This window comes from Chrysochloris asiatica, unplaced genomic scaffold (genome assembly GCF_000296735.1).
Source record: "Chrysochloris asiatica unplaced genomic scaffold, ChrAsi1.0 scaffold00039, whole genome shotgun sequence".
NCBI classification, from domain to species: Eukaryota; Metazoa; Chordata; class Mammalia; order Afrosoricida; family Chrysochloridae; genus Chrysochloris; species Chrysochloris asiatica.
Genome location: NW_006408557.1, coordinates 12,666,648 through 12,679,712, shown reverse-complemented (window position 1 = coordinate 12,679,712; position 13,065 = coordinate 12,666,648). Strand labels below are relative to the sequence as shown.

General features: G+C 45.6%; 1 protein-coding gene across 1 annotated transcript in view; it reads right to left on the bottom strand.

Moving 5' to 3' along the window:
- The window catches only part of PAX1 (paired box 1), a 10,114-nt gene extending 8,693 nt beyond the window's left edge, over positions 1 to 1,421 (bottom strand). The window contains exons 1-2 of the mRNA XM_006860654.1: positions 1,148 to 1,421; positions 78 to 707 (exon numbers count right to left, since the gene is read on the bottom strand). Of these exons, the coding sequence (XP_006860716.1) occupies positions 78 to 707; positions 1,148 to 1,421 (904 nt within the window). The remainder of the gene's footprint in view (positions 1 to 77; positions 708 to 1,147) is intronic.
- Positions 1,422 to 13,065: the final 11,644 nt, after the last annotated feature.

Sequence of the window (13,065 nt, the reverse complement as noted above, 5' to 3'; positions counted from 1 at the left end):
CCCCCATCCCCGCCTGTATGCCTGCCAGGCGATTTCTGCCCTTTTTTGAGAGGCTGTGAGAAGCAACCGTGACTGACCTGTTTGCTCCATAAATGTGCGGATGCCCAAGATGTTGCTGACCGAGTGCGCCGACGGCCAGGAGCGGGGAATGCTGACGTGGCCTGCGGAGCCAGGTACTCCCGGGTGACTGCCCATTTTGGTTCCCGTGGGCGACACGGGGCTGGGATAGGGATACTGGTAGATGTGGTTGTAGGGCAGCGCGGGCTGCGGCGGCGGTTGCTTGCTCGCCTCGTAAGGCCCGGTCTGCGCCAGACTGCCGATCTTGTTTCGCAGGATGCGGCTAATGGAACTCACCGAGGGCACGTTGTACTTGTCGCAAACGCCGTCGGCCAGCAGCCGGTCGCGGATCTCCCAGGCAAAGATGCCAGGGTCTCCTTGCTTGTAGTCCCGGATGTGCTTGACCACATTGGGGGTGGTAACTCGGGGTTTGCTGCCCCCGATGGCTCCGGGCAGGATGGAGCCGGTCTCATTGTAGCGCGCCAGGATCTTGCTCACGCAGCCGTGGGACACGCGCAGCTGCCGGCTGATGTCACAGGGTCGGATGCCTAGCTGAGCCAGTTCCACGATGCGTAAACGAATGGCGTTGGGCAGGGGGCGGCCGTTGACAAACACACCGCCCAACTGGTTCACCTCGCCGTACGTCTGCTCTGAGGACCGGCCCGGCGAGAGTGAAGAGGGCGGAGGAAAAAATCACCGACGGGTTAGCCAAGGGTGATCACGCTGGGGGAAGCGACCGCACCCAGGCGCGCGTCCAAAGGAGACCCGAGAATCCCCAGAAGGCACGGATTCCCAGACGGCTCAGATTCCGAGGGCAAACGGACTGGATCGCTCGGGAATGGGAGCAGCCCTAGGGAACGCGAAGAGGGGCACCGTGCTCTCCATCCCTCCTTGCCCTTTTGGCGCTTATCACTTGGGACACCCTCTCCCGGGCCATGCCGAACTGGACCCCGAACTTCGGGGACTTGCGGAGAATGCGGCTTGCCCGGTCTCGGATTGCGCAAGGAAAATGGGCAAAAGGGAAAGGAGATGCCAGGACTGGACCCACCTTGACAGCCCTCCCGCGCCCTGCCCGCTGCTCTCCCCTTACCCATGGCGCGCGAGCCAGCCGGCTGCCTGGCGCCGGGACGGCGGGGGCTGGGCCCAGCGCAGTCCGGGAAAGTTCGGGCGCCGAAGCCGCTGGAGAGGCATAGAGGGAGGGCGCGCGCGAGGCGAGAGCTGCGGCGGCCTGGGCGCGGGCTGGAGACGCGCCGCGCAACGCCGCCGAGCGCGTCGCCGCTCGCCCTCCTGCCTGCCCCAGCTGCTGCCGGTCGCTCCCAGGATATTCTCCACGCCCGCGACCCCAGGCTCAGAGTGAACTTCATCCGATTGAAAGAAATTCGTCTGACCGGGAAGCTGCAGAGTGCGGGAATCAATTTGACGTGTCCTCCACGTCAATCTCGGTAGTCACGCTGGAGACGCGCTAGTTGGCAGTTCATTGGTTCCCGTCACTGGGCCCGGGCGTCCCCCCCTGCTGTCCTGAAACCCTACCCCCTCCTGCCCTCCCACTTTGCCTTCCTCCACACCCCTCCGGAATTCTCCTCCCCCAGTACACAAACACCCCTACCACAACCGGCTGGGCCTTCCATTCTGTCTTCGCCCCTCACAAACACCCCCTCCCCCCGCACCTCTGACTTCCAGAATGATGGGGAAGTCATTCCAAGTTGATTAATATTATATTAGTGCTAGGACACGCACTTTGTTTGGGCTTTTGTTTTATTACCATCCCCACCACTATTACTATTACTTAGATATCAGAGAATTAACGTAGTTCATTGAGAGGTGGTTGTTGTATAGCTAGCTGCCTTTCACCCCTAGCTGGTCTGGGTGTCGGCGCTACAGTGAGTGCCATGAATAGTGCAGGGCTCTTGGTGAAGAGGGTGCAAAACGCGTTACAGTGGAGCTGATGGCTTCGCAAGTTTGATTACTGACGACTCCCCTACCCTGTTCTCAGGACATCTTTATAATATTTAAAAGCTACCGACTCCTTTGGAGTAGTGAAAATGATTTCACTGACTCTAAAAAGACACATTCCAGATTTTGCCGCCCCTGCCGCCAGACCGCCCATCTGAACTCATTTTTCTCCAAGAGGTGACAGAGGCTGCATAAAGAAAAGGGATTCCGACCTGCTGTCCCCAGGGATAAGAATCTCAAACTCTCTTGATGGTGGGCGATGGGCGGTAAGTCTTGGTGGTATCCACGGGAGGCCAAATGTGTAGCTTTAGGCCTAAAGGAGTGTCCCATATCTCCCAAGTCCTGGAACCCCTCATTCTTCTATCCCGGAGCAGTATTATCTTACCTGTTCCAGGGCACCAAGCTCCAAGGAGTCTTTGTTAAATCGTAGAATGACTCTCTCCCTTTCATTTAAGTGGGGGGTTTTCGCAGCCAAAAGACTTTGGCATTAACCGCCAACCTTCTTTTCATTTGTGTGTATTCTGCATCAAGGTTCAGTTTTGGGCCCCTCTGTGTTGCTAACCGTGGCAATTCCGAACAGAGACTCGCAGCAGAGGCTAGGGAAGGACAGTTGAGGGAGAAAGCTCCTGGTTTTGCACCTTAACTGGCAAACAGAGGCGGTTGTGTACAAGAGTTCTCAGCTAAGAAGGGAAAGAAGGAACTAGGAGAGAGCCTAGTAACAGCTTGGTTCCCAGGATTCCAAGACAGCTCTTGGTTCTCCTCAGGAAGCGAAAAAAGCACCCGGTCAAAGTGTCCGTCACCCTGAGCCTAAGGAGAGCTGTGGCCTGCGCTGGAACAATGAGTCAGTCCCGCAGAGGTTCAGATGGAACCCATCAGCGCAGCCGGAAGCAGCGGCCATCGAAGCCTTGACCCCTTTCCCTCCACTGTGGGGCCAGAGAGCTTCGCTGCCTCCTAACCAACATGTACAAGAGTGTCAATTAAAAGGATGTGGGCCATAAATCTCGGGGTTTCTCTGTAGGGAACGCGAGACGCCCTCCAGGACTAGAGCTGCCGCCGCAGACACAGAAAAGTGGATTCAAAAAAGGTGGGCAGCACGTAGATCACACTGCAGCTTCCGGCTCTGGGAATCCCCGAAATATCTTGAAGACCAGGAAGAGGTTTAAGGGTCTGGACACTGAGGAGAGCACACCGAGGAAGGTAAGGAAACTGGAAGTATCAGGGCTGTCCACCTCCGCGTGCGTACACACACAAACACACCCGCACGGAGTCGGTGTCAGGACAGGGGAAAGAGAGAATTGAATTAAGCTTAAATTGGAGCTAGGAGAAACGAGAAGGCTTGCAGGAGATGACTGGGAGGGCACCCACGGGACAAGGTCGCCGCAGGAGGGTTCGCCCCCTTACAGTTAGTTCTCTCCAGGTGGTTTGGAACCTGTTTGCTTCTGACAAAGACTTGCGTTGCGTATTGAAAGAAGTACCAGAGAAACGCAGGGGAGAACAATGGATCTGTAGGATAAGCACTGACTTCCAACCACCAGGTCAGGAGTTCCAGCCAACTTGCCTCCCCTCCGGAGAAAGATGAAGCTTTCTGCTCCTGCAAAGATTTACAGCCTCGGAAACCCTCTACGGGGTCGCTTTGTGTTGGAACCTACACTCAGTAAAGGAAACGAAGCAGACATAACTCATGCACCTGCAAAAGCAATAAAAGTAATTTCTCTTTTTCTGTAGGTGAGGAGGTCACAGATACACTTACAGAAGAGCAAATTAAGCCAGTCGTGCCACCCCTGAAATCTGGTTTGCCCCAACTGTCTAAACTGGGGAACAGCCAACTGCACAAAGAGCAAAACGCTAATAAGGCACGGTCCACATTGAGCACGGATTCCTCCAACGAAGGCTGCTCGAGTCTAGGGGAGACAGTTGGGAAGTGCGCCCAGTGTTATCTGGGGTGAAAGAGCTGCGCGAGGTCATCACCACACGGTCCTGGATAAAGCCTTTTCCACCCGCGATATTACAGTTTGTCGCCCCCTATCGGCCTTCAGGCCTGCTCGTGGATTCTGGAGCAGCAGGTTGGGCTGGGATGAGATAGCCTAAGGTGGGATTGCAGAAGGAAACATAGCACCCACAGTCCAGTAAAGCAGTTTGGTGCCCTCCAAAATCTGCGGTCCTCGATGTCGTCTGCGCTAAGGGCGCAGAGGTAGTACTGCATTTTTGTTTGGTGAGTTTGGCATTGCAGATTTGAGCACCCAGACGTAGTGTGCTACTTAGTGAAGAATGACTCCCAGGTTCTTGAGAGCCCCGGAAGTGGGGGCCCAGCAGGACTCCATGCATCCGGCTGGGGTCCAAATCATCAGGGGCGCTGAAAGGATTCTAGTGCCCCCTACCAAGTCGGCTCCGGTACTTGACCCAGGTTTCCCGAGGAAGAGAAATAGGGGAGGTTAACTTAGTTTCAAATGCATAAGACAAAGAAAGAAGAGACAAGAAAAGGTGCCTGCCTTCCTGGGGTCTGAGGATTGGCGACAGGAATGATTGCCAATTGCTGGTAAATCCAGAGCTTGAAAGTTAGGGATGCAGGACAGCCAGGGACTGAGTTACTCTGTTTCTTGGAGAGAAAGTGTTCCCACTTCACGTCTCTTGCGTCGTTTTGAAGTTTGGTGGGGCTGTTTCCGGAAAGTTATTTGATTGCAAACAAAATAGGATTGTTGAGCAGTCGTGGTTCTTTCAGGGACCCAGTTGTCTCAGGCCCCTTAGGGGAAACCTAAACAGATGAAAACCTTATTCTACACTCACTGGGCTGAAAGATCAACTGTGCAGCTGGGCTCGCAGGGGCGCGTTTTGAGTCTGCGGGAGAAAACACAGGCGACATCCCTGAAGGGGCATCCGGTGAGCCCAGCCAGACCAGACTAACTACGTATGAACGGGGAGACTTCCGGCTCTCAGAGCCAAGGAAGGCCCTAGGAGAGCAGGCCCACGCCGGTGTTCTGCTTCTGATGGCTGCGTCTCAGGTCCACTGAGCCCGGTTTCGCGCCCACCTGTGTCCCGAGGCCGACTTAGGCCCTTGCTCTTGCTGCATTTTTAAGAACACGGTGCCATGAGTCATGTGGTTAAAATCAAGTAAACCGAGTTTTTTAAGGTCCTACTTTATAGAAAAGAAAAAAAAAAAAAAAAAAGGAGTGCAGACTGCGGTCACGCTTTATGTGCTGCGAAGTAAGATCGTGTTTATTCCCTAGCCCCTCTCATCAACCCCGAAGCCCCTCAGAATTTGCAGAGGAGATCTTGCACGCACACACACAACCCAAGTTGATAATGGACACGGACACGTGGCTAATTGCAATGACCCACATCAGGCAAACTCAGAATCCAGTAATTTGTGAGAAAGTGTGAAAAACGGCCAGGCTGTTAAACTGGGAAGGTTAAAGGATGTCAAAGGCTGAATAAACCCTTAGCGCTACCAGCCCAGGTCGCCTTGCTAGTCTTCTCTGTCAATGTCGTTGTGTTGCTAAGTGGCATCATGTCTGTTCTGACTAGATCCTGTGTGGGATTTTCAAGGAACGGCTGGTGAGTTTGAACTGCCAACTTTACGGTTCAAACGGGCCTTGCGGTCCAGTGCTAATTTTATAGCGCCACACTAGAGCCCCTACCACAGATATTTGCTGTGCATGTGGGGAGGTGGCATAGTGGGAAAGAGGTGCATCTCTAGAAGCACTTTCGACTCCAGATTGGGACCTTAGGATGCACAGACTCCCCAGACCTTAAGTGGAAACTGACAAGACATATCACTTAAAAACAACCCCAAGAACTCAGAAGCCTTGTTTCTGTTCAGCCTGCTTGTTACCACAGCCTAACTCTGCATTTTACTTGTTAGCTTAGAAATGTTTATTACTGAAAGCTAGAATCTGGTCACTTGTAAGGTGGAATGCTTGACTACACAGGTTTGTGACGGTAAGGAATGTCCTTGAAAATGCAGTTAGATAAGCAAGGGAAAATGTTTCATTTTTCTAAAATGAAATGGAGAAACAAACAGATTTATATTTTCTACGTGATTAACAAAACAAAATTTTCTACGTGATTAACAAAAAAGTAGACAGCTAAGCTTCTGTGGTTAAGTTCAGAGACAAAAGAGAAACTGAAAATGAATGTGCCGTGAAACCCATGCTAAAAATAAATGAGGATATTGAGCAAACGAAGATCTGAGATATTCTCTACCAGGAGGTGCAGGAATACTAGCATTGTATTATATATAACTCCTTTCCACCTAGAACCACTTTAATAATGCAGCATTCGGGTTAGAAAGATATACTAAAGGCACCTGGTAACATTTGCAGGAAGAGGCACTTTCTTCTGTGTATGTCTTCCTCGTGACTGCACAATTCAGGGTTCATGCCCAATTGGACATATAGAAGAAGCCTCAATTTCCATTTATATGAGACTTGTACTATGCAATCATCAGACCTATCTATTTCATTCCATATAAATAAATAAATAGTTAAAGCCCATAGAAGGTGCACGAATCAAAATTCAACCTTAGAAATTAGCTTTCAAAAATGTTTATGTGACAGTATTAAGCAATGATAAAGTGAAAATATTGGGGAAATTTAAAGTGTCCAGGGGGCATATATGTTTCTCACACAGGTTTTTGGAAGAAGGACCTATCTAAAAATAGCCACACATCAACCATAAAGTTGAAAATTTGTCAAGTCAACAGAGTTGGTGATGGTGTGACTGTCTGTGAGAGGACTAATAAAGGCTATGCAGAGTGAGCATCTCCTGTTGTCTAGAGGATGCCCCTGAAAATTAGGTTTGTTCTGCTGCAAACATTGACACATGTGAGACATCTACACTGGCCCAGCCTAATTGGAACCAGCTTAAAATGTACTGTCCTTGAATGCAAGAGTGGTGTTCTGGAAATTTCTGATCAACCATGAGGATAGAGGAATCCTGGCATAGGGTAAGCACTGAACTTTGAACCACAAGGTCAGCAGTTCAGATCCACTAGATGCTCCTCAGAAACCCTATACAGGGTCACTGTGAGTCACTTAACAATGTGGATATAGAACCTGGAGAATGTACCAAGGACATAGAAACCAAAGGACATGCGTGGAATCCTTTGGTTTCCAAAGAATAGTTAGGTCAATAAGTTGATGCCTGTATAAAGTTTCAGTAGCAAAGCTTGTGTGCAAGATTACATATATTCAAACATCTCATGAGATTTGATTACTGGATTTCAAGGTATAAGGTTATGACATCTCAGTTAATTGGCCTAATAACATGTTTAGTACATCTGTCAGATCTCCTAATTCATTGTGTAGTTTGTGGTCTTAAAAGCTTGCTAGTGCTATCCAAGGAAAACAATTAGTCTCTATTTGTCTGGAACAACAAAGGGAAAAGAGTCAAAAATAGGAGGAAGAAATTGAATGTGTGGCTAATTGTCTCCATGAACAACTAACTGCCTCCTTTGCCACAAGACCAGAAGAACTAGATGGTCTCTGGCTATCATGACTGAACACTTTAGTATAAAATTCTAGAAGAATCTAGAACTATAAATTTTATCATGAACTCTAGACTTTCTGGAACCATAGAAGCTGGATAATCTTTAAACTTTAAACCAAAAATATCCTTTGAAATCTTAAACAATAGTTTAGCTTAACTAGTAAAGAATGTCTGTCTTTAACAATATGCTATTTTAAGATCTACTTTTATGAGATCAACATCAATTTGAAAGATTGGATAGGAAACTTAGAGACAGTGAGTTAATGTTAATAGGGGAGGAATAGCTCACAAACAAAGGGCGAGATTGGTTGCATAACTGAATGATTTGTTGTGTATATTCTCAACAACAACAAAATAGTAAATGTATATTTTTAAATTGCTATTATTAAGTGCCATCAAGTTGGTTTCCAACTCATAGTGACCTGGGTTTCTAAGGCTGTAAGTTTTTGTGGGAGCAGAAAGCCTCATCTTTCTCCCTTAGAGTAACTGGTGGGCTCCAATTACTGACCTGTGGTTCAAAGTCCAGTGTGTATCCTACACAGCTACCAAGCTCCCTCATTTAAAAATTAGTACTCTACAATTTTCAGCAATAACCATAATTCAAGTGCTGAAAATTGGGTTATTATGGTTGCATAAACTCTTATTTAATAACATTTTAGTCATAGAAGAACATGAAAACCTATGGGTGGAGGGTTCTGCATTTCTCTCGTGTCCACACACAATCAGCCAGTGTTTCTCTACTTTTGTCAGTCATCCAATTCTGGGCTGTTTAAAAGTATAAATCGTAATTGTTGTTGTTGTTGTTAAGTGCCGTCAAGTAGGTTCCGACCCATAGCGACCCTGTACAGGGTTTCCGAGGCTGTAAATCTTTACGGGAGCAGAAAGCCTCATCTTTCTCCTGCGGAGCAGCTGGTAGTTTCGAACTGCTAACCTTGCGGTTTGCAGCCCAATTCGTAACAATTACACTACCAGAGCTCCTTTAGGTGTTAATTTTTTTTTGTAGCCAACATACTGTAGAAACATAATTTCCTTTATATTCATTTATCATGTGCACATCTCTATGTTATTTCTTCTTGCAATACTGCTCAAGCTATTTTCTTAACCAGAAATCCTGGGTCTTTTAAGGCACAAATGGAAATTTTACTAGTTAGTTACTGCTGGTTTAGTTTGATCATTTTTAACGAATCATTGCTTGTTATTATATTCTAATTTTTGTAATATCCAAGTACCTGCTACATATAAGTACACTGTTGTGTGCTCTCCAGTCAGTTCTGACTCATAGCAACTCACAGCAACAAAGTCCAACTGTCCTTAAGGCTTCCAAGTCTTGTCATCTTTTCTGAAGCAGATTTCTACCACCTGTCCCTGATAGAGTCATTGATGGGTTCAAACCACCCATCTTTGGATTAGCAGCCAAGCCCTTAACTGGGTTCCAAGTCAACCACCCTGTATAGTGTTTCTGAGAGCAGTTGGTGGGTTTGAACTGGTAACATTATGGTTGCCAGTCCAGTGCTTACCCTACAGGGCATATAATATTGTTGTTGTTATTAAGTGCCCTCGAGTTTGTTCCGACTCATAGCGACACAGTATAGAGTTTCCAAGGAGCAGCTGATGGATATGAACAAATCTTACAGTTAACAGTTTACTGTTTATCCTATAGTGCCACACCAGAACCCTGGTTATATAACCTCAGAAACTCTATACGGGATCACTATGAGTAGAAACTGATTCAATAGCACTTAACAACAACATATATGTATATATACACATATACATGTATGTGTATATATATATATACACATATACATATATATGTGTGTGTATATATATATATATGTGTGTGTGTGTATTTTTTTTTTCAGCTCCATGATGGTTTTAATTTGCTCCCCCTTTCCCTTGTGCATGGGCTATGGAGTTTTATTTAAGACCCGTAGTGCCTCAGGTTTTGATTTAGTGTTTTGGAGTTTGTGATCTCATTGCCCGGTATGGAAAATATTAGACAGGGTCTGCAGATTGTATCCTGGAAAAGACCCGCATCACCACCGTGGGGCTAGTGTTGTACCCAGCGCCTCACTAATCCAACTGCATAACCATCCAGAGTCAACATTCAGTTTCTATGACTTCGAAGAGAAACCATGTCAGTCAGCCATTTTATGCGAAGTTCCTTAAGGCACTTATTCTCAAGGCAGTGTACACTGGGGTCCCAAGAGATCTTTAAATCTCATGATGTCTTTGTGCCATCCCAGGGAGTCTGATTGCAGGAGCTTGAGGTTCAGTCTGGATTGTTCACAACTCCCCTGTGATTCCAATGTACATTCAAATGTGAGAATCTTTAGGTAGCGATGAGGTGGTTCTTGCTTTGACAAGGATTCTAGGTTGGGGGGCTATGAGCTGGAGGCTTTTGTTTACCTGGCCTCAAGTCTGTGGAAATCCTGCCAGGATACACGCAAATGTATTTGAATCCATGTGGAAAATAACCTTTCCGAGCATTTTCACACTGCGCACTTTTGATCCTTCGCAAGCAGCTGAAAACAAGGAGAACGCTGCTTCCTTAGTCCCTCAGCCAGCTCGCACAGGTGACACGCAGCCTCCAGGTTAAGTGGAATCCTCAGTTCCATGAGTTGCAAGGCCGCCTGCTGGAATGGGCGATTGGTTTAGTCACTGGGGCTAACAGAGATCGACTTTGGAAAGAGGTGGCAATGGAGCCATCACAAGCGCTCTGGCTCCTGACGCGGGTAGTCAACTTAATCCCGCAGTGGTAGTACGCGGGCTTGGAAACGTTTGAACAATCTTCTCTAGACATGTAAATAGCGAGGCCAGTCCTGAAACTGCCGATTTCACACTTGAGAACAGCGTTACTGAATCATCTCGAGGGGTAAACACAGTTTATGATTTTATTGTTGTTGCTATCAACACTTTTGAATTGCAACGTACCTTGGCGAAGGAATCCTTTTCAACCTGGAGCGGCTGGTCTAACTGTGTTTGACACCAGCAAGCTGCTTTTCTCCCTGTGCTGACTTGTGAGAAGGCCAGGAATGATTAATTCCTACAATGTCGGGATAGTGAGGAAAAGGCGGGAGAAGGAAAGGGAAAGAAAGAAAACACGTCACGTATCCTTTTGTAAGTTTCAGAAATCAATTAAAAGAAAATTCATTCTTTTCATTTTCAGTAGCCTTACCTTAAAAATGAGCATTAAGATTAGAGTTTTTCTTTTTGCATATAAATGAGAAATACTTACATGCTTATTAATTTTCCAAAATATGTATTTTGTTTCATTTTTAAACAAGTCTCCAGAAAATCTGGAGTAACTCCTTCACTACGGGTCTTTTATGTCCACCACTTTAAAAGTAAAAGGTCTGGTGATGGTTGAACAATAAATATATGGTGAACATAATTAATATCACTGATTTGTATGTGTAAAAACTGTTGAAATGGTAATTTTTGTTGTTGTTGTTATATGAATACAGTTGAATCTGTGAAACCTGGACTTGACAGGTCTGCCTTGTTTTCCAGCTCTGGTAAGTTTCTTCTCTTTGACGGTGCATTTTTCCGTTGCTTGTTTTGGTGGAAAATATTTGAATTTCCTTCTTTGAGATGTTTCCAACTGTCACAGGTTTTACTGTATGAATGTTGTTGTTAGGTGCCAACACAGAACTACCCAGGAAATGTTTACTGGAGCAAAAAGCCCCATCTTCTCCATGAACACTTGCACTTGGTGGGTTTGAACTGTCAACCTTGTGGTTAGCAATCCAGGGCTTATCCTATAGGGCCACCAGCACTCCTTCATGCATATTTATCACAATAATAATAATAATAAGGGTTATGTGCAGTGATTTTTAAGATTCCTTTCAGCTGTAAAATTTTGTTTCTAAATCTAAGAGAACAGCTACACTGATTTTTGTGGGATGTTTAGATCCTATTTATTATTTTAAAATCTTATATGAGAACTTCTGCCCAGGACCAGTGAGTGTTTCATTCTGTTGTGTGTAAGATTGCTCTGAGTCAGTACTGACTCAATGGCACTTAATAGCAATAACATGAGAACTTCTTGAGAAGAATTTAAAATGTATATTTTAAGAATTATCAATTTTACAAAATACCTTATAAAGTTATTTATGTTCATTTATTTTTATAAGGTCACAATGTTTATATAGTGTTATAAGATAATGTTAAAACAATTGAAAGACATTTAAAATTAATAATAATTTAAACTAACATGCCCTTTAAATAATTCCATATTTCTCAGAAACAACCAGAAGCTTTAAGTTTATAAGGTTGTAACACAGTGCAGTAACAGATGCTGAACATGGCTACAGGACTGTATACTTTATGAACAGATATGTTTAGAAAATAAGTTTTGACAGAGTTTCTAAGCATTTAGCCATTGGCAGAGTGGATAATTTAATTAATATCCATCAAGCAGGAAAATACTCAGCATTTGGGATATTATATCTTGACAGATCAACAGAGTTTTACTCCCCTAGAACAGAGCAGCTGACAACGGTCCACTTCATTTTTCGTAATAACACCTCTGCTTGAGCCAAAAGTCTGCTTTGTTTACTTTCTATTCTGTAATTACCTTATACAAGATATAACCCTGGTCATTTTGCACGGGGCTGGTCTTTGCATGTGTGGGACATGTGTTCATGTTTGTAATGTCAGCCCACTGATTGGAGCAGAACGAATCTGGCACTTTCATCTTGGTTTCTCTTTGAACTGGGAAGTAGGTACCTCTGAAAGAGTAGCTGTAGAATTGACTGGGAAACAGTGAAGCAAACAGCAGAACTTTAATTTGGAAGAATATAGATTTAGGTGAGGTTTGATGGTGGTTTAATAGAACTCTAGTTTTGAGGTTCATCTCAAAAGTAAGTCACCTTAGACTGTACTCACACTGGCCCTTCATCACAGAGGATACAGGGACTTCATTTGATGATCCTCTATTCTGTGCCTTTAGAATTTTTCTTTGCATTTTTAAGCTGCTGGAAAGTTTGCAGAAATTTCTGAACAGACATGATTGGAGCTACTATGCATGGCCTGAGTGTGTGTATATATGTGTTCACTGGTGTATATTAACACAAAGAGAGAGAGGGTCGACAGTCCTCATGATGGCACAGTACCTGTTGTTGTTAGGTGCTGTTGAGTCTTTTCTGATTCATAGTGACTGTGAACAACAGAATGAAACACTGCCCAGTCCTATGCCATCCTCACAATTGTTGCTGTTACACTTGTACCAATTGTTACTACCACTGTGTCAATCCATCCCATTGGGGTCTTTCACTTTTTTGTTGACCCTTTATTTTACTGAGCATGATGCCATTCTCCAAGGACTGGTCCCTCCTGATTTGTTGTTGTTGCTGTTAGGTTCCATCGAGTCAGTACCGGATCATAGCAACCCTATGCACAACAGAATGAAACGCTGCCCAGTCCTGGGCCAACCTCACAATTGTTGCCATGCTTGAGCCCATTGATATTTCCACTTTGCCAATCCATCTCGTTGGGGGTCTTCCTCTTTTTCTCTGAACCTCCATCTTACCAAACATGATATCCTTCTCCATAGATTGGTCCTTCCTG